This window comes from Abramis brama (genome assembly GCF_963993115.1).
Source record: "Abramis brama genome assembly, chromosome: 4".
Classification (NCBI taxonomy): Eukaryota; Metazoa; Chordata; class Actinopteri; order Cypriniformes; family Leuciscidae; genus Abramis; species Abramis brama.
The window spans coordinates 51,858,455-51,883,325 of NC_139966.1; the positions used below are offsets into that span (position 1 = coordinate 51,858,455).

The following is a 24,871-nucleotide window of genomic DNA, read 5'->3' on the forward strand; positions in this document are numbered from 1 at the left end:
GACCCAACATCTTGATGTAGGTCTGGCTTGCCAGGCTAATCGTGATTAATAATCTACAAATAAATTTATGCTTGGATCAGGGGTCACTCTAAGAGAAAAGTCATGAACAACAGAGCCAGTAACAACAAAATTGTAGTTTTTATGAATCTTTTTTTATCCTATCACACACACACAAATACTGACAATGAGATATATGACTCAAGGTAATGATTAACTCCATTTATAATTTATTAAAGACTCTTACATCAATTTGCCACATTCACTTACAGTGCAGTCTGTACAAATACAACTAATTAGTGTACATATAAAAAAAAAAGTGGTAGTGCTATATTTGGCATGGATCATCATAGGTAGTTTCATTTACACAGCACCTTAATTTAGTACAAAACAATGAGAATATAAAAATCAAGAAATGATTTGCAAGACAAACCCAGTAAAATAAACCTGATGAACATGATGAGGTGCCATATATAACACTGTTTTGATGGAGAGAGCACAAATTATTCTTCCAGTGCTTCACAAGAACTTGTCAGATAATCTCAGAAAAAAAGTGTGACAATTAACAAGAAGATGAAATGAAGCGTTAAAAACCAGCACCATTTAACGAGTGACATGTCTAGTGTGGGTGACGATAAAGTCACCAAGGACACTTTGAATGTGTGTATTGTGCTGCTCAGGGGTCTTTGTGTGGTGCAGTGCTACATGGGGACAAAAAGAGGTGACTCACTGCTTTCTCGAGAACATAGACGTCCTCCTGTTTAACACATGATGCCACAGAGATAAATAAATAACCAGTGGAGTTTTAACAAATGAACTCTGAATGACACAACTGCTTTTCAAGAGGGACCCTACCTCAGACTCAGGGGGTACCTCACAACCTAATGAAGTGATCATATTTACATAAAAACTAAACATTTCCACAGTTAGACACAGTGAGTGACCATATAAATAAATATTGATCATTTCAAAATAGTATATAGCCTATGTTAGAATACTGTAGTTATGCAGTCATTATACAAAGTGTGCTTCAGTTATTGGAGAAGATATCATTCTTTCATTCCATTTCCAAAGGAAGACCACCATTCCATAATCACATATATATATCTATATTTACAAGAATTCATTACAGAACAGGAACGGCAGACCCTCAGTGCTTTAAACATTTCTCTGTCGATCGTAAGCCACAGTAATTGTGTCGGTTTAATAAGAAACAAATGTCTTATGATCATCACAGTAGGATCACTGGGCCTGTAGCAGACCTTCCCACTGAATAGGTTGGGAGAACACCTCCCTTTCAAGCCACATCTCGTAGCTGTAATGGAAGTCTTCGGGCAGGTCGACGCGCTGACCTAGAACGCTTTGGAGGCAATTGTCCACTGGCGTAAACTCGCTGTTCTGATTCTTATCGTAACGCCGCGTGTTGAATTTCTCGATGCTCTCGCGCAGTGCACACTCCTCCGCCTGAAAGTCCCACGGCCGAGCGTCGATATCTGGGAGAAGAGAAGGAAATATAGGAGCATTTGAAAGCTATGACACACAGTATGTATTACATATGAGAACAGATAATGTGGAACACTATCGCTGCAACTGAAATCGCATACTGTAGCAGTGTCACAATTCAGAGGCTGCATCCTTCGAAGTGCGCAGACTTTAAAGCCCACGCTTTCGAAGTCCAGGAAAGTTTAACGAGTGTTGTTAAATGGGATGGTCTAGCCTACAAGGGACTCACCTATAGCAGCTGTGACAGGCAGCTACTGTTGACGAGTGGCAGTAACGCTTAAAACTCCAGTACTGGACTTTTTTGAAAGTTCTATTCAGAGTTCACAACTGGAATCTGGTTGCATCAAGCACAAGAAGAGAATCTTCACAGATTTTCTTCTTTCAAATCTCAAACTTACACACACTACATGATTTGAAAATCCTGGCGCACCTCACATTACAAGACATTCTTTCTTAACATGCCAGATTTAGCATCTCACAGGGAAGCGGATGTAAACTAAATGGATACTGTGTCGCGGCAACTGGCTGTAGACATTATATGAGGAGACATTATAAAGGAAGTCGTGTTGTTGCCACATTTCGACCAGCCGTACTCCGTCTCCGTTGTCCACCGGACCAGTACAGCTGCTTGTTGTTTCGCTGTTCTCCATTTCAAAAGTTCTGTCACTTAATAATCTGGGTTGAACATTGGAACTGACCGATGCCCTGGACGTGATTTTTTTCTCTGAATGTCGGGAGGAGTAAATCGGGCATAAATCTTCCTGAAACTCCTGTAGTCTGAGCCTGGTTTAAGTTAAACCCTAAAAAAATGTAGTCCTCATCAGAGCACAATGATTATTGGGATTGGCTAGGCTGAGTATGTTCCATCCGTTCTATCCTTAACAGCCCGGGAAACGAACGATACATTTATAGGCTGCATTTGAAGGAGCATTCGAAATGGGACAGCCTTCATCAAGCCGCTCAAACGCATTCGGCCTTTGAAGGATGCAGGCTCTGAATTGGGACACAGCTTGTATAGTAGGTACTACATTTGGTTTGAAACTCACTTCGCACCCGTTAAAGTACGTTCTATATAGTATGGATGACATTTGGACATCCGCCATGTTGTCAGTCATGTGACCTACAGTGTCAGTTGCGTTACTTCTTTTTGCCTACTAGTAGCATTTGCCTACTAAAGTTTGGGGAAATATTTGAATTTTGAATACAGTGAATGACTCATGATTCACTATGATTCATGATCAAGGACACATCTGAAATATTCTAAATTGGAATCTGATCAGTTTATTCAAAGTAACCTACAGTACACTTTCCATAGGGTCTTCCTCCCTTAAGTTAAGTGTCTTGCTCAATGGCCCTGCTCTGCTCCATGACCCAGAAGTAAAAAACAAAACAGATATTTACCATTCCCATACGCCCAGTCGTCATTGAGCCGATGTCTGACTTTCTGGTAGATGGCGGACATGGTTTTCATGTTACTCTTTCTCCACTGGCGCCCCAGATACTTGGTCTGGATCTTGAGGAGTTTGAGAACATAGAGCTGCATCATGGCCTGTTTGACCTTGAGTGCCCTCTTCAGGATGGGAGCAGATTTGAACACCACAAGCATCTGTAAAGGAAAGACAACCAACAAAAACCAATGTAAATTGTACACAAAACCATTCATATGAATGCAACAAATTACAAAGAAATTCATTCACATTTTGTGAAGGAGGCATAGATATGTATTAGAAAATGATACTTAATGCTCTAGTGATCTTTAAAATGAATATTTTCTTTCTTTCACCATAGTTCTCGAGTGTTTCCACTTGGTTATTTTGTTTAGGATCCTCAGTAGGTTGATGCAGGAGAAGAGATTACGCCAGCAAAACTGATTACTGTCACCAGCTTCCTGTTTACACACACAGACACACATTCACCGTCTTAACAACATTCAAAGTGCCATCTTTATCTTTTCAGTCACCTATAAAATATTATCTGGAGTTTAAGTAAAAAAAAACCTGACAGTAAATAAAAGCAGTGTTTTGTATAATTACCAGGCTTTCAGCTGTGAGTTCAGGCATTTCATGAACCACACAATGTGGGAAATCCAGGGCACAAATGCTGCCATCAGAAAACACAATGTGTTTTTTTTAAACAAATTACGGACACAGGAGTTGGTTTAAATGAGCATAAATCTAAATGTCTACCTGTTTTTGGCACTGATGTAAGACATAATGTTCTGGTTGAAGAATTTGAGGATGAGGGGGATGCAGTTGGCAAACACCAGGTGCTGAGCCACATAATCAAACTGTTCGGGATGTAAAAAAAAACATTCAGTACATCATGTTCATAAATAATGTACTTCATAAAAATCTTCAGCATATGAACAACACTACATTTTAATATAAGGTGGAATGACCATTTAAATCCAGTGTGTTACATAGAGAGGATGTCAGTTTGGCCCATAATATCTATAATTAACTGCCATCTTCTGTAGTTCTCACATGAGCTTTCATTAGGCTTTCATTTGTAAGGCATTCATCTGAGACTGAGATGCATACTGAAGAGTGATTTGTCTCCTCCAGTTGTTCTCCATTTATTACGGCTTTAGACCTCAATGGGCAAACTTCTCTGTCAAAGAGCTACCCAGAATTAACTGTACATCAGCTCTGCGGGATATATCAGTGGATCAGCAATGTTTAATCTGAGCAAATGAGTGATTTGGTAATTGAAATGGAAAGAGAAGGAAAAGGGGTGCGTGACTGCCTTTAGTAGCTGATTATTCAGTGCTGTATGAAGATGTGATCCTTTAAGTCGAGTGTGAGAAGGGGTAAACTGGCATGACAAAATAAGTGTGTTATAAAACTCTTCCCACAGAGCAGAGCTATTTGTCACCGCTTCCATTCTCCACCAATAGAGGGCGACACTTGAAAAAAAAACACCCACGTTCATTTTTCATAATTTGTCACGCTCATCATACAGGATTAGTCTGAACTGTGCTGGCAAGACACTTTGTTCTTGTACCCTGCTAATATTTTTAAATTATCTGATGTATAAGGAGAGAAATTCTCAGATTTCTTAGCATCCGAGTGGGTTTTACTGGTCGAGCTGAAAAAGATCAAAATCCTCTCTTTAGTTTGAAATATTTGTCTTTCTTACTGATGCATTATAGTATCTTTTTTTAATTTAAGAGCTTTTCTCATTGTAGTTGTCTTGAGATCAATGGTGCTTTGACGGCGAGCCTATCAGCAGAATGCAGGGTCAGTCAAGTGCAGGAGATCAGAGAGACACAAGCAGAGAAAGGAATGGAAAATAAAGAGAGAGAGGGGGGGAAGAGTCTGACCTGGTATATGTGGTTGAGTTTGAAGTGTTTGAGCAGCAGTAGCAGGAGAGCTGAAATCGCTTTGACGATAATCTCCTTGTGTCTGTTCACATCAATGCCCAGCTTCATGCTCTGGAGGACGGTGATTCTGTTTCACACACAAATATGGCAAATGTTTGCTGTGCATCTAAAACAAACTGCACTGATCTTTTCATGCATCATTTTAGTCTCTGTTGTATGTGCGTTTGTGTGTAGACTTACGGCATCTCCTCTGGCAGAACGTCGGCTAGGATGTTGATAGAATCTGTCTTTGCTTTGGAGGTTGGAGCTGCAGCCAGAAGCAGCTTCAAAAGAGCAATCTACAAAGAGAATAACATTAGTGCAACACTCCTACCTGGTTTGTCTGAATAGTTGCATGCATTTAGCACTACACTATTACCAAATGTTATGCATAATCCAGTATTGGGAAGTAGATCAGGGAGCAGAGTTTCACGATTTTTCTATGGAATGTGTTTTTGGACAATCGGAGCATTGGTAAAATTAAACAAATTCTGGTTTCATTTTATTGAAATATTACAGTCAAAGGTTTTTACAGAGGGGAATTCTCTTATCATTCCATAAATCAGAAAATACTGTCAACAGCCAGAAGGAAAACAAAAAAAGTAAAAACTGTGAGAATATAGAATATAGGAATAAAACTGGAAAGTTTGCTGTAAGTAAATACTACTGAAGTGGACATTTCTGACTCATTTCGAGAAAACTTGAAATGACGATGCAAATAATACATAAAGTGCAATAAAATAAACACTTAAGAGTGTTTTCTTTCCACTAGTCAGCAACTACGTTATAAAATAGCCCAAATTCTCAAAACTGACCAGTGCATGAAAAACAAACAAATGTTTTTGCCTGTAGTGTCTGGCCTTAAAGAGAGATAGAGCTGTAAAATATTATCAGAAAGAAAATGATCAAAAACACACTCAGATGCTTGTGAATATGTAATTAGAATGTTTGTGTAAAATTGAGTTAGAAAGATGAAGTGTAGGGGACACTTACAACATACTGTGAGAGGCTGGGCAACATTCCCAAATATAGAATCTCTGCAGGTGTTTCTTCCACCTCCTCCTCACCCTAGCCAATCAAAAGAGACAATTCCGATTGACAGCTTAATGAACCAGTAATAAATGCACAAGAGCAGTGAACTTGAGTCACTTACCATAGTCATGGGGCACTGCTGCAGCTCCTCCTCTCTCTTGATCTGGACCTCCGCTATGGAGACATACTTGTGCTTGAGAGAGAAAGGGATCAGTGAGAGAGAATTGCCATGGTGACCAAGGATGGATATCTAAACTGTGATTGGCTGAAAGAGCCCCAATAGAGCACTCATTATACCACTGGATTCATGTCAATGCATATCTGTGACAGAACAGCTGGTAAACCCGAAAGGTATAATCCACTTACGGAGTCTCAATAGAAAATTACCATTTAGTATTCATGCATATTTATAGTAATGTTCAAACCATCTTTGTTAAAGAAAACCTATTCCTTTTCTCAAAAATCTTGATTTTGTTTTTGGGGTCTACTACAATACGTTTTCAAGCTTGATTTTTGGATTTTTTACATATTTGACATTGTTGCAGCACCTCGCTTCCCGGTCTGTCAGTAATGCTCTGTTTAGTTCCTGTCTCTCTCCTTCCAAACAGCACAACGTGCTCTGATTGGTTGGCTGGAGTAGTGTGTTGTGATTGGTCAAGCGCTTTGAGCGTGTTTGGGAAATGTCACGCCCCTTACCAGAACAGCGAGTTTTAACCCAGTACTAACTAACTCAACCAGGCCCTGCCCCTTTATTCTGCGTATGCCTTGGGCGGGAATTATTTAAATGAGGAATATTGTGACGTGTTCGTTCCCAGAAGAAAACAAAAATGTTTCCATGCTTACCTGTTTCAGAGTCTTTACACTCTCATGTATGGGCCGGGGTAACCCAACCAGAGTGTCAGTGTCACTAAAATAACATCAGAAAGAACAAATACACACTGTAAAACAGAAACAGCAGAGTATACTGATTTAATGATAATGAAGGTGACCATTATTATAGGTTATCATAGATTTGTAACCTCAGTGGAGGAGCTTTAGCCCAGGTGAACTGATCAAAGACTCACTTTCCCAAGGTGAAGCCGATAAATTTATTTCTGCTGGTCTCCAGAAAGTGCTCGATGTCTTTCTCTCTGTGGAAGAAAGACGGGAATGGACTACATGAGGAGTTGGTTTGCTATAAACAGCTTTTTCTTAGTTTAGGACAGGACTGCTACCAACAGACATCAAAAAGATTAACGTAAAGGTATCCCTTCAGAACTGTCATCTTTATGCTAACCTCTTTAAATTGCTGCAACACCCCCTCCACCACCCTATCCTTCTCATCTTCATGCAGCAGTGCAGCTCAGCACAGCATTACAATTCACAGGTAAATACTGTACTGCATGACAAATAATCAAGAGGATTTGATCAATTGTGACTGTCACAGCTTTCACTGTTCCAAATTCATCTCTTTTCCTTCTTTCCTTTCTTCCTCTATGTTTCTCCATGTTCATCAGTCTCTGTCCACAAATATGCATTATTTAAGCCAGACATACTGGAGCCTGTATTTCTAGCACAGGAGCTGAAGTAGATTTTTCTAGGCAGTTAGACGAGTCTCTACAGATACAGTATGGAGCATTTTAAAATATATTCAAATACAAAACAGTTATTTTAAATATTTCAGAATATTACTGTTCTCATGACAAAGTTGCAAATTTAACTTATGCGCAAAATTGGAATATTGCATGAAACATTTGCGAATAAAGCAGCGTTTCCACCCCATGTGTTCAGGAGAACAAATTCATCACTTCCTGGGAAATTGTCACAAAATTTCTGTAATAAAAATGGAAGTTACTGCAATAGGGGAAGCTACTATGGCTCTTTTTCCTACATCATAAATGACTTGCACCTCAGAGTGCAAAGATGAAATGCAGTAAATGCTGTCATGTTATCTGTTTCTGGAAGGGAATTAGACCAAATCATTTTGATGACAGACTTTGACTCAGGCATTTCAGAATAACCAAACCAACATTTGAGAGGCTACTGATGCGATAGGTCCGCTGGTTAGTTCAGTTATCCAATCACATCCTCTGTTGAGGCAAAGTCATGTGATTTTTTTGTTTCGCAGAGGGATTTATTCAGTAAATGTATTCCATCATACAATTTCCATCGTAGTTTATGCGCATGTCTTCATATCGGATGCGCATAAAAATTGGTGGATGGAAACATAGCTACTGTATTTTTTATCAAATAAATGCAGCCTTGGTGAGCATAATATACTTCTTTCAAAAATATATAAAAAAAAATGTATTAACCCCTTACAAACATTTGAACAGTAGTTTAAGTATCCCTGAACTCATTGCAAAAAACACACAGTCATATTCGATATAGTACAGTTTATGCAGGGCTCTGAACCGGTTCAAGGAACGAAAACAAAAACAAACAAAACTTTACCAGGAACAAAAAAGTAAATTAAGTTCAATCATTCTGAAAAGAAACGCTTATTTGAAATGACCAGTAATCGGTTAATCGTTTTGTTTAATATTTTAATTTGGCAGTCAACCAATCATGAATTCAAATAGTACAGCCTATGCAAACGTGAGGTTGATGCATCATAGGTAAGTCGCTGACATTATCTTTAGGATCTTTTTTAAGTGAAAATGAATGGCAGGTAATATCCAATGTGGTGTGTATTTTGAAAACAGTGAAAAAAGCCCTGAGTTTATAGTTATTCTGGCCATCCTGTAGAGTCACATTTGAAGAAAAGATCTTGTACGCTACCTGACTTTGGGGGCCCAGGGCAGGCCCTTGGGGAAGGACACTCTCTCAGTCGGGGGCCGCAGCGGTGGTGGTGGTGGTGGCGGTTGGATGATGACGTCTCTGTCGAGAGGGTCGACCTCTCCCTCGATGCCACTGTCCACATCCTCTGGGTCATCTTCCTCATCCCGGGCATCATCGTTCTTGAAAGGGTCCCGTTCGTTGTAAGTGTCCAGGCTGTCCTGCTTGACCAGGGGCTGCAAGAGAAGAAGAAAGAGTTTAATATCAAGTTGCAAATGTGCATATTACTCTGGACCCTGATATCGAGTCTCATTTATAAGTTTTAAAGGCCGTAACACACCAAACCGACATTGGTGACGAAAGGCTATTGTGTTGTAGCCTAGCGTTGGCTGCATCTTGACCAAAATGCTACACTTGAACACACCGCAAAAACTAGCCCGTCAGACGCTCACCGACGGCCGACCGATTGGTGTGTTATACTGTAATTTTAAAATCAAGTTGTTTCATTTGGCATCCTTTTTATGTAAAATAAAATGTCAACTGTCCAAACTGAAACATCCTGAATGAGAGGTTTCAAATGTTTACAGTCACTGAACGAGACTCACATAAGGGTCACTACTTGAGCTTACCACTTACTTGAGGTAATTTTTCATTGTTTAGTCTTCAGATTACATTCCCCATCCATTAGTTTATTGCTGAAACTTACCGTTCCGTGAACCTGCAAATGATAAGCATCACAAAAACTTTGACTTCTTGACGCAATTTTGGGGACTCATACATTCTAGATACAACACTGCAACTCCTTTTTCAACATTCCTGTGCAGGTTCAGTTCAACTAAGGCACAAAAAACAAGTTCTTTACATCTCTAGTGTTGTGCAAACGGATGAATGGCAAGATTCAGAGCAAGCAGCAGGCATGAGGTGCATTAGTGGAGCGTCATCCTTTGTTCCAGTGCAGTCAATGTATGAGTGTGTCTGTGGGCGGTGCTGAGGCCATGAGCAAAGGTGACTCAGCTGTGATTGGTTGCCTATGAGAAGAAGCCATTCTGCTAGCTAGTGGGAGCCGTAGTGTGTCTATGTGGATCTCATTGACTGAGAATGTGTGGAAAGATGTGCAAATGGAAAGATAGGAGGAGGAGAGAGAGTTTTGCTAATGTCCGGTAGCCATGGTCAGCTGTATTTCTCAGAACCCTTCCCTTCCCCAAATCAAGTTTCAAAGGAAAAACAAATTGCTGTGAAGGAAAAGAGAGTGGAAGAGTGCAAGGCCGGCCCACAACAAAGAAAATGCACAAAAGGGGTTTAGGGTAAAGACCTGTTTCTTGGCATATGGACTGTCTCCTTCCAAGCTATCAACAAAGGCACTCTGTAGGGACACAAGGAAGAGATGGGAATGAGCCAACAGGAAAACCAAAACCCAGAGAGAAAAGGGCAGAAAGGAGTAGAGAGGGAGACAGAGGAAAGTCAAAAACTGTGCACTGCAAAAAAAAAATTGTCTTAGTTTCCAGTACAAATATCTAGACATTCTTAAATCAAGATACATTTACTTATGAAGCAAAATGACATAAGATCTTAAAAATGGATCAACATTAAAGGGATAGTTCACCCTCATGTCGTTCCAAACCCGTAAGGCTTTCGTTCATCTTCAGAACACAAATAAAGTTTTTTTTTTAATGAAATCTGAGAGCTTTCTGTCCCTCCATCCATTGCCAGCTACACAACTGAAACTTTGACGCTTTAAAAAGTTCATAAATAGACTAATCCATAATGAATTAAGTGGTTTAGTCCAAATTTTCTGAAGAGACACGATTGCTTTATAAAATGAACAGATTGAATTTAGGCTTTTATTCACATATAAACATTGATCAGCGAACATAAACAGAAGCTCAACCGAACATGCTTGACATGTGAGAACAAACCTCTTACGGAAGCTCAAACGTGCTGCATAACACGAGAATGAACCTCATTGGTTTTCGCACGTCAAGCGAACATGTTTGAGCTTCTGTTTACCACAACTGATGTGTGCGTTGATGAATGTTTATATGTGAATAAAAGCCTAAATTCAATCTGTTCATCATATAAAGCGATCGTGTCTCTTCAGAAAATTTGGACTAAACCGCTCAATTCATATGGAATAGTTTTATGATCTCTTTATGAACTTTTTGAAGCATCAAAGTGATAGTTGAGTAGCTGTCAATGGAGGGACATAAAGCTCTCAGATTTCATCAAAAAGATCTTCAAAAGATCTTCGAAGATGAACGAAAGCCTTCCGGGTTTGGAATGACATGAGGGTGAATAATCAATGACAGAATTTTCATTTTTGGGTGAACTATCCATGTAAGCAAGTTTATACTTTTTTGTTTATTCTTGTTTTAAGCAAAAACATTAAAGACTTAATTTCTTAATGTCATTTTGCTTCTACATTAAATTTTTCTTGCTTTAAGAATGCTTAGATATTTGTACTGGAAAAATAAGAAAAAAAATTTTTTTGCAGCGTGAAACCTGCTGTGATTGGTCCACAATGTTGTGCAGACAGACCGGCCAATCGGTACACTGCTAAATTTCACTCTCATTGTGACATTGCCATTGCAATGTCAGAGTGTCTTCAAGGGCAGGAGTGTGGTAAAACACAGGCATGTAGTCCATTTTGTGTTTATTTAAAAGGTTGTGTATGTTTTTTAGGCTGGGTGGGCCATTATATTAGTATAAATAGGTAGCACAGATCAGAATTTTTTTTGTGTGTTCTGTATTTCATATACTGATTGTATAGGTTTATGCGCAGTGGTTGTGTGTAGTGAGCTCAACTCATGCTGGCACAGTGATTGTACTTCACATGGTTTCTGCTTGTGCAACTGCTTCGAAAGCTGCGTGTTTGTCGTGTGCTTCTCGTACCCTGCGGCTCCTGCGTCCTCTCTTCTGCTGCTGCTGTTGCTCGATGAGCTCCATGGCCGAGGCTGGAGGTGAGGCGGCTCGCATGTTTCGCACCACCTTAATGCTGTCCTCAGGGAGCGGCGGCAGGTTGAACTGCTCTCTCATCCTCACCTTCATCTCCTGCAGCTCCTCGAAACCTCCCAGTGTGAACTGAGGTGCACGTCAACACACAGACACAGAGATCAATGAACAGAGCACTATAGCGACGGAAGCAGGTCTGTTATTGACTTGATTTAGACTTGAAACAGTCCATGATAGACACAATGTTTGTATTATGAGAATAGAATAGAATAGAATAGAATAGAATAGAATAGAATAGAATAGAATAGAATAGAATAGAATAAATCTATAAGTGAAATGGAATAAAATAGAATGTAATTTAGCATAACAGAACAAGCAGTGATTAATGTGTGGAATAGAATAGAATTAATCTATAAGTGAAATGGAATAAAATATAATGTAACTTAGCATAATAGAATAAGCAGTGATTGGTGTGTAGAATAGAATAGAATAGAATAGAATACAAAACAATACAAATGAAGTAGTAATCTATAAGTGAAATGGAATGAAATAGAATGTAGCAGCATAGAATAGGCAGTGATTGATGTGTAGAATAGAATTGAATATAATAGAAGTAATCTATAAGTGAAATGCAATCAAATTGAATATAACAGTATAACAGAATAGCATAAAATGAGGAGTGATTTATGTGCGGAATAGACTAAAAAAAAGAATAGAATAGAACAGAATCGAATTGAATTGAAGTTTTTATCTAAATTGGAACATATTCTATAGTAATTCTGATGTGTGTGTATTGAGACTAACCAGTATGGTCTTCCACAGTAAGAGCAGCACTTTCTTCATGGGGAAATGGGGTGCATTCATACTGCAGAACTTGGTTACCATGGTGAAGAGGAGGAGGGCAAAAGGCTCTCCATTATAAAGGGGTGAACCTGAGAGGAGGAGGGAGGTTAATCACTGCACCATAGAGAAGGTCAACAGCCAACCACTGCGAACACAACACACACACACACACACGAACACTATATTCTGTATATCTGTAAGACTTAAGGACACAGTTCTTTCTCACCCAACTCTGTTTTGAAGGCCTCTCTGGCTGCCTTCCTCTCAGGACTGTCACCCTCCATTTCCACACGAATGGTCTCAATCATCAGATACATGATGCTCAGAAGAACCCTTCAGAACATAATGCAAATCCCTTTACTTTCAATCCGAGTGATTAATTTGTGTAAGAGCGTGTGTATTAGTGAGAGAGAGAGAGAGAGAGAGAGTGTCTTTGTTTATTGTGACCAAAGGCAAGTATTTTCTATAATCAGCTAATGCAGCAGCTTTACTTCTTACAGGAAAACAACATTCAGGTCTCAATTATGTATGCTTGGAGAGAGCAGATATATTGAGCTCGAAAACACGAAGGCATATGAGGCTGCCGTCAGAAAGATCTGAGGCTGCCTCAGTAAATCTGAGAAGTGGATTGTGGGTTGGTTGAAAAGAAGTCATGTTGTGAGAGAGCGTATGAATGTCTGTGAAAGAAGAAAATGATTCGTTCCCAGTGGACATCTTACCTGAGTTCAGTGCTGTCTGCCAGCGAAATGGCTGGCTTTCTTACCGCAGTGCTGCACGCCTGGTTATTACTGGAGGAAAAGAGAACAATACTAATTCAAAATAGCACTCTACGGACATCCTTACATAACATCTGCATCAAAAGACTCATTACAACCAGCCAATGGTTTTATTACGCCACAAAATACAATATAAATTAGTTTGTGAGAGGCAAACAGGGCATGTGGTCTAATGTCTTGCTTTCATTCTGCAGCACAAATACTAGCTTATTGCACCTGACAAGCTGTCAACCTTGATCATTTGAATATGTTGTGCTTGGCCAAATATGAATCAATGCTCAGAGAAGCTGGAGGGCTAAATGTACGGCATCATAAACAGCAGAAGAGGCAGCGGTACGGCCTCCCTGAGCTCAGTTCTGCTGTGTGGGCTGATGGGACAATGGTACAAATACATTAAATCCGCCAGGCAGGGGCTTGAAAGAGGAGCCGCATGGTGGCCAGGCTGTCTTTAAAGAACAGAACACGGCCACTCTGAGGCTCTCTGAACACAAGAGCAGGAGGAAACGGAGAGAGACGGCGGGGGTGCAGGAAATAAAGACCAGAGATGACAGCTGGTATGAGAGTGATACACAAAAGAATTGTGCCTTTTTGATCTTGCTTTGATGCTTATATTAACTTCATAAGAATATGATGAACCAAAACCTACGGTAGTTAGCATTTAATATATGAAACATTATAAGCCGCAGTTTATCATCTGAAATGTGCTGCGGAAAAAAAAGCTACGTTCACAAGGGACACAGTCAGATTGTTATATGAATTATATTATATTATATTATATTATATTATATTATATTATATTATATTATATTATATTATATTATATTATATTATATTATTCAGTGTTATTTTAGTATTATTTGTACTTTTTTATATTTTGAATTATTAATTGCTTTTATTTAAGTTTCAATTTAATTTAAGTTTTATTAATTTTGTTGTGCTTTTTTCATTTTATTATTTTTTAGCAATTTCTTTTTAGCTTTAACTCATTTTAATTTTTTTTGTTTTTTAACTTAAGCGAAAATTATAAATGTACATCTAATATTTATATTTTATTTAGCTTTATTTCATTTATATTCTTAATAGTTTTAGTTAACAATACCAGCACTGATTATATTATATTATATTATATTATATTATATTATATTATATTATATTATATTATATTATATTATATTATATTATATTATATTATATTAGCTACGAAAGGTTTCTTTTTGTATGTTAATGTCTGAAGATTTTTCTAATAAAAATTAGGATATGTGAATATAAAATGTTTCATGGGTTTTTTCATTATTTTGTAGCTTTTTCTAAGAAATATAAATTGAATCAACAATTTTTTTTATTAGTCTCTAAATCATGGGCAAAGTGCACACGTTGTGCCGAATGAGAAAGGTACAAGAGCCCAGGCTTATTTGTATAGTGAATTTCCCATATAGTTTCAGTTTCGCTTAAAATATATTTGTTTAGGTTTGCCGTATATGAGGCCACCATAATATATGTTAGTTTTATACTTTCTTTTGCATTTCTATTCTGAATACCGTTAAAATTGTTTACTGGTATTTTACATTATTTCTAAATGTAATAATAAAACACATACAGCCTTATTCACCATTGCAACTTACTGTATCTGCGTTTTTTTGTCTCAACAACGCAATTTTGACCCGGTGAGATTTATAATCAGGTATCAACTCCAGGCCGTTGCTATGATGTTACTAATGTGTTCTTTGCACATTCGTTTTTGAGTTGTTTTTTAGGGTGTTCTGGGTGGCTGTAAAGTATGTGCAATACTAAGAGAGACATCTGATATCACTGATATCGCTCTCTTAATGGAATAGAAAGATCCATTAACATGGAAGTGTACTTAATGTGGGTAATTAGAGAAATAGAGAACTGGTTCGCTGTGCCACCCAGGCAGCTGCTACCATACACAGCGGGCATTAAGAAACAGAAAAGGAAAAGGTGTACGGCTCATTAGGACAACACCCAGGAGAACTGCAGAGATACACAACCCCTTAAACACTGTTTCACACACGCAGTCATGACTGAGCCGTTTCTAACCTGCTCCCTCAGGAGAAAGAGAATAAAAATAGAAGCACTGTTAAACACTTCCCTCGCTGTCTGTCTCTTTCAATATTTCAGTCTTTCCCTGCCTGGAGCAGATGGTCTGGCCTCAGCCTCAGATCTCTACAGAGAGACTGAGGCATTTTGGGAAATGAAGACACTCACTCTATCTCCATGCTGAGGAGCTCCAGCAGAGCCGTGAAGATGCCCATGTCGTAGAGGAGGAAGACATTGTGTCGAGACCAGTAGAGGACGTCGGCCTCTGTGTCACACTCGTCAAACACACCTTAACACACACACAGAAGCAAGAAAAAACAAGAAATCATTTTTTTGCTATTATTTTCATGCCAATTAAGCAGGTTTATGTGCAAATTCTCAGTGTAATATTTTTCTTAGTTTATTTTTTATTCATATTTTTGAATGAGCTTTTATGTTTATTTTAATTCTATGGTTTTTTAGTCATTTCATTATGTACTTTTTTCATGCAATTAGTTTTTTCCCCCATTTAGGTTAAATTTATTTTTATTTCAGTTTTAGTTTTTATTTCCCATGAATAATTTTAGTTCTTCAGTTAAACTTAAACAGTTAAAATGTACAGAATTTCACTTGGGCCAATTGAAAAATGTTGATGTGACCAGTCACTAGAAAATTTTGAGTTGGGGAGGTTAGACATTTTTTGTACTTCTTTTTACCCCTAAGCCAAGAATGAAAAAGAACTTTGCCATGGCCTTAATGATCCTAAAATAGATATAGTTTAATATCTTTCTTTTGATTTGGGTGCAAAATATGATTTGTTCTTGACTAGTTTCACCAATTGCATTGGGGTTGCATGTGTTATATTCGTACCTTGGGCCAAATAGAGGATGGCCCGGGCCACTTTGAGCCTCTTGTCCCGATCGGTGACCTCCAGAGCATCCAGCAATCTCATGACATACGCCCTCTGCTCCTCCAAACTCAACTCCATCCACCTCCGACCCTTCACTGAGAGCAGAGGACAGAAGAATCAAATCTCTGTCCATGTTGATTCTGGTTCATTTCTCACATGTGAGAAAGATTAGTCAGGATTTGTGTTGCTCAAACATCCGTGAGAGGGGCGGCACATACTTGTTCACTTCACTGACCTTTATTCTCATAAATGTTCCTCAACTATATATACGAGAGGGGGATTCATGAATGCAAATTACTGTACAAACCTTCCTGGTTTGAAAATGCGCTTGGTAAAACATTTGCCATATGCTTATTAGAGAGTTTGTGTGGCAGATTTCTGCTGTAAAGTCTTCAGTGAAAGCAATGTGTAAAATTAAATCACCGAGGTCATTCATCGGACAATGAAAGATTTACATTTGATTTCTGATGGGAATGATTTTGATCTTGGAGTATTGCAGCAAATGTTTGCTGCAAAACTCAGTATTTTTGTCTTGTTTTCCAGTGCTAATGTCTAAATATTCTTGAATCAAGCAAAATAAAATAAAAAATTTAAGTTTCCCTGAAAAATCTATCAAAATGTTTGCTTAAAACAAGACAAATCTAGCTTTCCCTTTGAATCCAGCATATTTTTCTGACCCCATTGGCAGATTTTTTATTTCTTTAAGCATAAACTCACTTCATTTTGATACATTTTTCATAAGAAGACTTAACACCTTAAAGGGGTCATGAACTGCATTCTTAAATTTGACATAATTATTACATGACATAAATCGGTGGTCAGGGCTAAAGAGTCAATGATGTAGAAGTAGGCGTTGATCTTCTTCTGCAGAGGCGGTCTTTTGGCACACTATTACATCATACTGAGACGAAATCCTGAAATACTGAGCCTGGTTTCAATAAAAGGAAGCATTTATTTCTGAAACTTACAGGACATTTTTATAGTACATGATTGACCTCTTATATGTTAAAAGATCAAGGAAAATTTGATTTCTCAATTCATGACCTTATCTTGATTTAAGAATGTTGAGATATTTGTACTAGAAAACAAGACAAAACTACGAACTAAGAAAGAAAATCATTTATTGCAGTGCATTTCAAATGGGAATAGTTTTAAATGACCTATTTTCTTGTAAGAGCCTGAGAGAGGGTGGAAAATTAAACTCATAAGTGGACAAAATTAAAAAAAAGATGACCACTTTGGATGGCAGCAACTTTCAAAAGTACGAATGTGTCTTGTAAACGACTCCACGTGACATGAAGTTGCTTCAGAATCAACACAGACGTACAGCGCACACAAACGCACAAAAGTTAACGTCACGTGGGTGATCCAGGCACTTTTTTCCATTCAGTAGAGACTGCAGTGCCAAGGCATACACAGAGAGAGAGAGAGAGAGAGAGAGAGAGAGAGAGAGAGAGAGAGAGAGAGACAGAGAGAGAGAGAGACAGAGAGAGAGAGAGAGAGAGAGAGAGAGAGAGAGAGAGAGAGAGAGAGAGAGAGAGAGAGAGGTCTGGTGAGGTGAGTTTGTTCACACAGCAGGCAGGGTAAAGCCTGAGGCTACACACACACACATACACACACACATATCGTCACTACATAAACATTCATTAAACTTCTTCTTTTCTCACAGAAAAAGAACTGTGGAATTTTGTTGAGGCTTTATTTCTGTTCTCTTTCAGACACAGGTGGAAATGAAGCTTCGGCCAGTTGCATAAACATAGCCAATAGGTTAAGACAGTGTCTTAAGATCTAGTATGACCACTAGCAGTTAGTCAAGGGGTATTCAGTCTTACTTTTCAGTATCATATTAGGCCAATCTATGTTTTTAAGTAACTGATTTAAAAACGTTATCAACCGTCTTAAAAAAAATGTGATGTCTAACTTGTAAGACTGGTCTTAGCGGTTTAACCAACCTGCACTCCAAGCGGTTTCTTACAATTACAATGCAATTTTAGCACAAAAATCTTAAACACTATGATGTTAGTGTTAGTGTGGAAGATGCAATAACAAATAAAGATCTGTTTGTTAATCTGTGTTTGAGAACGCAAAGTTTCTACTAAAAAAACAAATTATTTTTTTATTTTTTTGCAGTGCATTACAGAAACATATGACTTAGACTTTTAGCTGTAATATAACACTGGCTACATTACCATGATTCTTGAAGTCTTCCTCAAAGTAATCCCTGTTTAGACTGAACTCTGGTTCCTCTGTGTAGCTGTACAGCTCTGTGTGAAAGAGACAAAAAAATATTTAAATGATTAAAAGAAAACAAGCACATGACATGGGCTTTCCATAGTAAAATACATTCATTAAACATTAACTGGCATGTTGTGCATTACATGGCAATTAAAATGCACTATAATGAGTATTTAGACAGAGAGGCTCAAACTGTCCCTAAATACTATAGTAACAAGCATCAACAGCAAATAACATTTACAAATTATAATATTGTATAATAATACTTGGTAACACTTTTCCAACATACAGTCTACTAACTATAAGTATCTTTGCAACTACATGTTAACTGGCAGGCATTAGAGTAGACTGTCCACTTAATATTTGATAACTCTTTATTTTGATGCTCCCCAACAGATATTCTATATAAAGTAACTTTGCAACTACATGTAAACTTGCTCTACTAACCCTAACCTAACAGTCTACCAATACTCTAATGGGTTAGGCGGCATGTAGTTGCAAATTAATAAAAGTTAGTTGGTGTGTAGTTGCAAAGCTATTAGAATGTCTAAAGCGGACTATTGAAATAAAGTATAACCTAATACTTTATATACTGCCACATTTAGTATAATTAAAGGCATAAAAGCTCCAATTTATAATGAAACACAAGAACCATGCACATGGCCAGTGTTAAAATTGCAACATTAAACTTATCAGTAAATATATACAGTATATAATGCACATCTGTTCTTCAATTAATTCTATTTTAATATTAAATCTACCTTTAAACTCTTGCAACATCTAAAACTGTTCTTGTGCTGCTTCCATATGTTATTTAAATACATCCTTTTAAAAGATTAAATCACCCAAATTCAGTGATTGTTCACCCAGATATGTTTGTGTGACTGACCTGAGAGCTCAGCAGTGAAGCCATCTGTGTCCCCATATTCAAACTCCAGGTTGGGGGACTCCATGGACCCCTGCAGACCAGAAGCAAACAATAACTGCACTGCTACAACAGAAAGTGTCACATGTCTAACATCCTGGAGCACCTACCAACTGCATTTCAGGTCTTTCCACTATTTCATCAGCATGTGCTTTTCCCTGTAATTATGCAAATGTAGCTCGGACACACTACTCTAGTACTTCAACAACTACAGAGTGGGAAATGTAAAGGAAATTTACACATGCTCACACATACACACTGACAGTGAGCATTTCCATCAGTGCAGTACCACACAGTAACTCAGTAGCCAAAAATATCTAAATATGAAGAAGAAGCACAACTGCATACAACAGTAAGTGAAGAGTCACAATTAAAGCCACCCATTGCATCTCTATTCACATACTCAATTGTGACTATAGGATTAAAGCATCTCAGATTATAAATAGCTTGTTAAAGGTGACTGGATGCTATACAATATTGGTCGATTTTCTAAGTTTGCATCTGTAATAAGCTTTTTGGGTCTGTAATAAGCTTTTTGGGTTTGTAACTGTTCTCTACTGACATTTTTTTTTTTTTTTGTGCACCTTGTATATATTAATATTTACCTCAGTTTTTTGAAAAACTACTTGTGATGAGCTTTGATTCATTATATGTTTTTTTTTTGTTGTTTTTTTTTACCAAAGTATAGTTCCATACTGGACTATTGTAATGCTCTCTGGCAGGCCTTCCAGCATGTACTGTCAACCTCTACAACTGATCCAGGATGCAGCAGCGAGAGTGATCTTTAATGAGCCGAAGAGAGCACGTCACACCTCTGTTCATTAATTTTCACTGGTTGCCAATAGCGGCTCGCATCAAATTCAAGGCACTGATGTTTGCCAACAGAATAACCACTTGCTCTGCACCCCATACCTCAACTCACTACTTCAGACTTTTGCGCCCTACAGAAGCTTGAGTTCTGCAAGTGAATGGTGCCTTGAGGCGTCATCCCAAAGGGGCACAAAATCACTTTCACAAACCTTTACCTTGATTGTTCCCTGTGGAATGACCTGCCTAGCTCAACATGAGCAGCTGAATCTTTAGCCATTTTCAAAAAACAGCTAAAGACGCAACTTCTTCATCAACACTTGACCCATTAATACTAACACTTTATATTCTATTTTTTCTATTCATAAAAAAAATGTAAAAAGAACTTGCTGCGTGTACTGTGCTAGACTAAGGCCCTGTTTACACCTGGTATTAAAAAGCATTTTCGTCAATCATGTTCAGTGTGATCTGGCGGCTGTCAGAGCAGAAAGGAGAGATGCTGCTCTCCATATGTTTTTCAGTCTCCTTTCATGTTCATATGTAAATTGCGTGAGCTTATTTCCTCCATTAGATCAAAAGATCTGAAAATGCCCATACATTTACCCACACATTAACCTCCCCTTAAAGAAATCAGGAAAGAGGTGGTCGAAAGTGGACAAAAGATTAAAAAGACAGTGTTTTAAACAAAGACAGTGTTTTAGACAAACTGGAATAATCGTCAAATCTAAAGCCCAAAGTGCAACTGAATCAAAGCCCAAATAAACCAAAACATGGAGCAACTGAAAAAGCGGAACGCCCCTTTATGCCTTGAAACAGATTTGTAAATCTCAAAACGGGGCTGCATAATGTGTCCTGTATCAGAATTGATCTGGACCAAAAACCAAAAGATGCCAGTTAATATTCATCATTTAATATTCATAACTTATTTAATGCAGCAATATACAATGATTCATCCCTGTATTTTGCATTATCTATTCTTCACTGCATGGTGTTATGTTTATATTAGACTTGTCCCATAATTACCACATCTGAAGCTCGATTATGGAGGCATCTGACCTCAAAAAAACATTACAACTGGGTCACCCACTATTATGCTTTTTGACAAAGCTCAGATTTGCTTTCACATGCTACCTTTTGACTAATGGACTCTTTTTGCCACCGACCCATACAGGCCAGCGTTATCCACATCTTTTCACAATGATTCTGAAAGAGCTCTTGATATTGGTGGACTCAGCTACAGAGTTCAAGACCTGAGATCATTTTCAAAGTGATAGTTGACCTCGCTCTACTTTCTCATAGAGTGCTTTTACAGTACTCTTTACTTTGACAGCTATTAGCTGAAAATACATTGATGACTTTACTAGCAGCGGCCAATTGAGGAAACTTAAAATAAGTCCCTATCAGGGTTATTATTGTTAACTAAAGCTATTAAAAACAGTTATGTTAATTGAAATAAAGCTGAAAAAAATTATTATAATTAAAAATTATTTTAAAAAACCCTTAAAAAATAGAAATGGGATGTTGAAAATTAGAAATGTTGTCTTTGCAATAAACTGAAATAAGTTTAGGTTGAAGCACTAAAATTATTAATTGGAAATAAATAATAAATAAAACTGAAATAAAAATAAATGAAACCTAAATAGCAATTAAAAAATAAAAAATAAATTTTAAAAAATGGCAAAAGCACATAATGAAATGACAAAACAATTAAATAAATGCTTTAAACCTAAATAGCAATATTTTTTAAACCGATAAAATGACAAAAGCACAAAATTAAATGACTAAAAATGTAATTAAAATGAACATGAATAAATTAAACCTAAAAAGCAATATAAAAAAATGAATAAAATGACAAAAGCTCATAACAAAATGACTAAAAATTTACATAAAAATATAAAAATAAAAGCTAATTTAAAATATGAATAAAACTAAAATAAAAAACTAAAATAACTGGTCCGCATCAGGCCAATTGTTTTTCATCGGTGTAAACTACTGATTAGAAATAAAACAAAATTTCAATTTTAAATGTATAATGCTTTATGGGCGATCTTTATGTGAGAAATCATCATAATCATCATCATCATAATGCATGTGCAGATTTTATGTATGCATGCAGTTGTAAACACAAAACTAATGATTTCTCATGTTAACCCTCTTCTCTCTTTCTCTAGTCACAGACATGTGTAGCACAGTCAGGGGCATTTTATTTTGGACCTCAAGAGCAGATGGCATTGATACTCCTGGTTAAAGGCCCCAACTGAGAACTGTGTGGGAGAGACAGAGAGAGAGAGATAGAGAGAGACATGGGCTTTCCTTTTGACAGCGTTATAGACATCTTCCCTAAATGTTATACTCCCACTCTGATCTCCCAGAAGCAGAACTCTCATGTCAAACACACACCAATGCCAGATACTGATGGTTTTAGAGAAAACATGGCAGGTCAAGGGCCAAAACATCTGATCCAAAGGCAAACTGTGGATACTTATAGACTAGAACATCCTATAAACAAAATACTAATTTATGCCGTGAATCATGACACGGATTACTCAGACACGCAAGTATCAAAATATGATACATCTTTTAATGAACATTTATTTTTTTTATCATTGTATTGCACTGCATTATGTTTTGCCCCCCACAATAAAAACTACAGAGCTTTGATCATAAAACTAAGCATTTAAATATCTTCTTAAAAATACATTTAGATATAGGCAGATATAGAGTGACCACTGATATTTAGTCATATTTAATCAGTAAAAAAAAAAAAAAAACACATATGCTACTATATATAAGATATTTTTAATATTTAAAAAATATATATTTTTCTGTCTTATTTCATATGTCAGGCTTTACAGGGTTAAAACTCCAGTTTTCTATTTATATTTTGGTTATATTCACATCAATTTCAACATTGAATCTAAAGCCCAAAGTGCAGCTGAATCAAAGCCCAACCAAACCATAACAAGGAGCAACTGAGCAAGAGTTGCATGCGAAAACAAACTGGAATAATCTGTAAATCTCAAATCTCAAAACGGGGCTGTACAATGTGGTTCCCTGTGCAAGCATTAACCTACTGAACCAAAAACCAAAAGACGCCAGTCAATATTCATCATTTAATATTCATAACTCCTTTTATGCAGCCAGATACAATAATTCATCACTAATATTAACATGCATATATCATAAAACCAAGCACAGAGGTTCACATCCAGTATATTCTGGTTTAATGACAGATCCCTCACATATTTGACCCTTGAGTTTCGCTCCTCGTCATAAACTCCAGCCATGCACATAATTTTAAGGCTTTTTGTGTACATTCAAACCGCCTCCCCACCACTGTCTGCTGCAGGAGTAAAACACGCTCTAATTCCTCTAAAAAAATTAAAAAAAATTCAATATGCTCAATGATCACGGTTGAGGAATTCATTACCATAACTTCACTAGGCTGGACATATTCCAGCACAACATGTGTTACTGTCCTTGAAGACTGAATATGCCCTGAGCGGTGCCAAAGAGAGACTCAAATATGCATTTGCTTGCTTTTATTTTTAATGACTGATAAATAATAAGTTCGATGGATGGATGGATGGATGGATGGATGGATGGATGGATGGATGGATGGATGGATGGATGGATGGATGGATGGATGGATGGATGGATGGATGGATGGATGGATGGATGGATGGATGGATGGATGCCTCTTTTAAATAAATGTAATGAAAATAAATAATTCACCAGCAGATTGTATATTACAAATAAATTCAACAAAGTCCATTGACCCCTTTAAAGCCCAATATCCCAATACATATTCTATAATATTAGGCTAATATTGACCAAACTGGTTTTGAATATATATAAGAACTGTGGAAACAAGACTTTATTGACTCAATAGACTTTGCTGAATTTATTTGTAATATACAATCTGCTGGCGAATTATTTATTTTCATATAATGCATTTGGAATGTATGCCCACTGACAATGATGGGTTATTGTGATGTATACACATGATTAAGAGCCAAATACATACATTCTCAGCATTTTGCATGCGCATGTGCACATATACAGTGGAATAAGTGGGAATTAAAGAGAGAAACAAATGCACCCTTCATGTTTCCCCTTCAAAGGCATGCACATGAAACGCATGTATATCCCCTATAAAACCATCAGCCAGTCACACCATATCAAATTCCTACGGAGAAGGTATTTTTAGCACCATGCATGTTTCTAAAATAACAGCTCGAGGCATTTAAAAGCCCCCAGCAACAAGCCACCTTATACATATAGACACACACTCCTCTACCCGTGCAAACTGTCAGTGTGCTCGGATTACCTCCGAATCCTTCAGCTGATTGCTGAACCCATCTCTCTCTTGAGCCAGAGACTTCTGCCTGTTACTGTTAGAATCATTAAGTAAAGGTACCTCCATGTCGTCGGTCTGCTGCATCTGTCAGGCTGAGGATGTGTTCGCCGCACGGAAATACACAGTCACACTGGAACATACGCTGCTGGATTCCACGCTCAGAGTTATCTCCGGCCCCGCCGCTCTGATTGGCTGCTGACGCAACGCCTGCGGCGAGCCACGCCCACACCGCACTTGACCACGAAAATGCAGGTGCTACTATTGCATTCCAGTGCACATCATGAGACACTATTTTATAGACCATTTTAAAAACAAAAAAGTAAAAGACTTATGAGGCGTTACTTTAATTTCTTTACTTAAACGTTGTAATTTACCCCTG

The 24,871-nt window shown here is 37.6% G+C and overlaps 1 protein-coding gene across 4 annotated transcripts; it reads right to left on the reverse strand.

Moving 5' to 3' along the window:
* Positions 1-204: 204 nt before the first annotated feature.
* On the reverse strand, positions 205-24,652 carry strip2 (striatin interacting protein 2). Of its 4 annotated transcripts, none has more exons than XM_084112590.1 (22): positions 24,553-24,652; positions 19,290-19,359; positions 18,355-18,429; positions 16,126-16,260; positions 15,445-15,565; positions 13,162-13,230; positions 12,669-12,775; positions 12,404-12,531; positions 11,540-11,728; positions 9,963-10,013; positions 8,654-8,886; positions 6,958-7,023; positions 6,737-6,800; positions 6,015-6,086; positions 5,855-5,929; positions 5,063-5,160; positions 4,823-4,949; positions 3,687-3,787; positions 3,534-3,600; positions 3,284-3,388; positions 2,902-3,106; positions 205-1,490 (listed from the first exon to the last, which is right to left on the reverse strand). In XM_084112590.1, the coding sequence occupies exons 1-22, from the start codon at positions 24,574-24,576 to the stop codon at positions 1,240-1,242; spliced, it is 2,433 nt and encodes an 810-aa protein (XP_083968716.1). In that variant the 5' UTR covers positions 24,577-24,652; the 3' UTR covers positions 205-1,239. The 4 variants fall into 4 exon arrangements, with proteins under 4 accessions (XP_083968716.1, XP_083968714.1, XP_083968717.1 ...); XM_084112588.1 differs by having other exon boundaries at positions 24,463-24,621; XM_084112591.1 differs by lacking the exon at positions 9,963-10,013 and having other exon boundaries at positions 24,553-24,629.
* Between the last annotated feature and the right edge of the window lie 219 nt (positions 24,653-24,871).

Coding starts and splice junctions, on each gene's coding strand:
- strip2 (XM_084112588.1), bottom strand. CDS start 24,576: ATGCAGCAGACCGACGACATGGAGGTACCTTTACTTAATGATTCTAAC. Junction 15,566..16,125: donor CATCCTCTATTTGGCCCAAG/GTACGAATATAA, acceptor GTGTGTGTTAAG/GTGTGTTTGACGAGTGTGAC. Junction 10,014..11,539: donor GAGGACGCAGGAGCCGCAGG/GTACGAGAAGCA, acceptor GTGTCCCTACAG/AGTGCCTTTGTTGATAGCTT.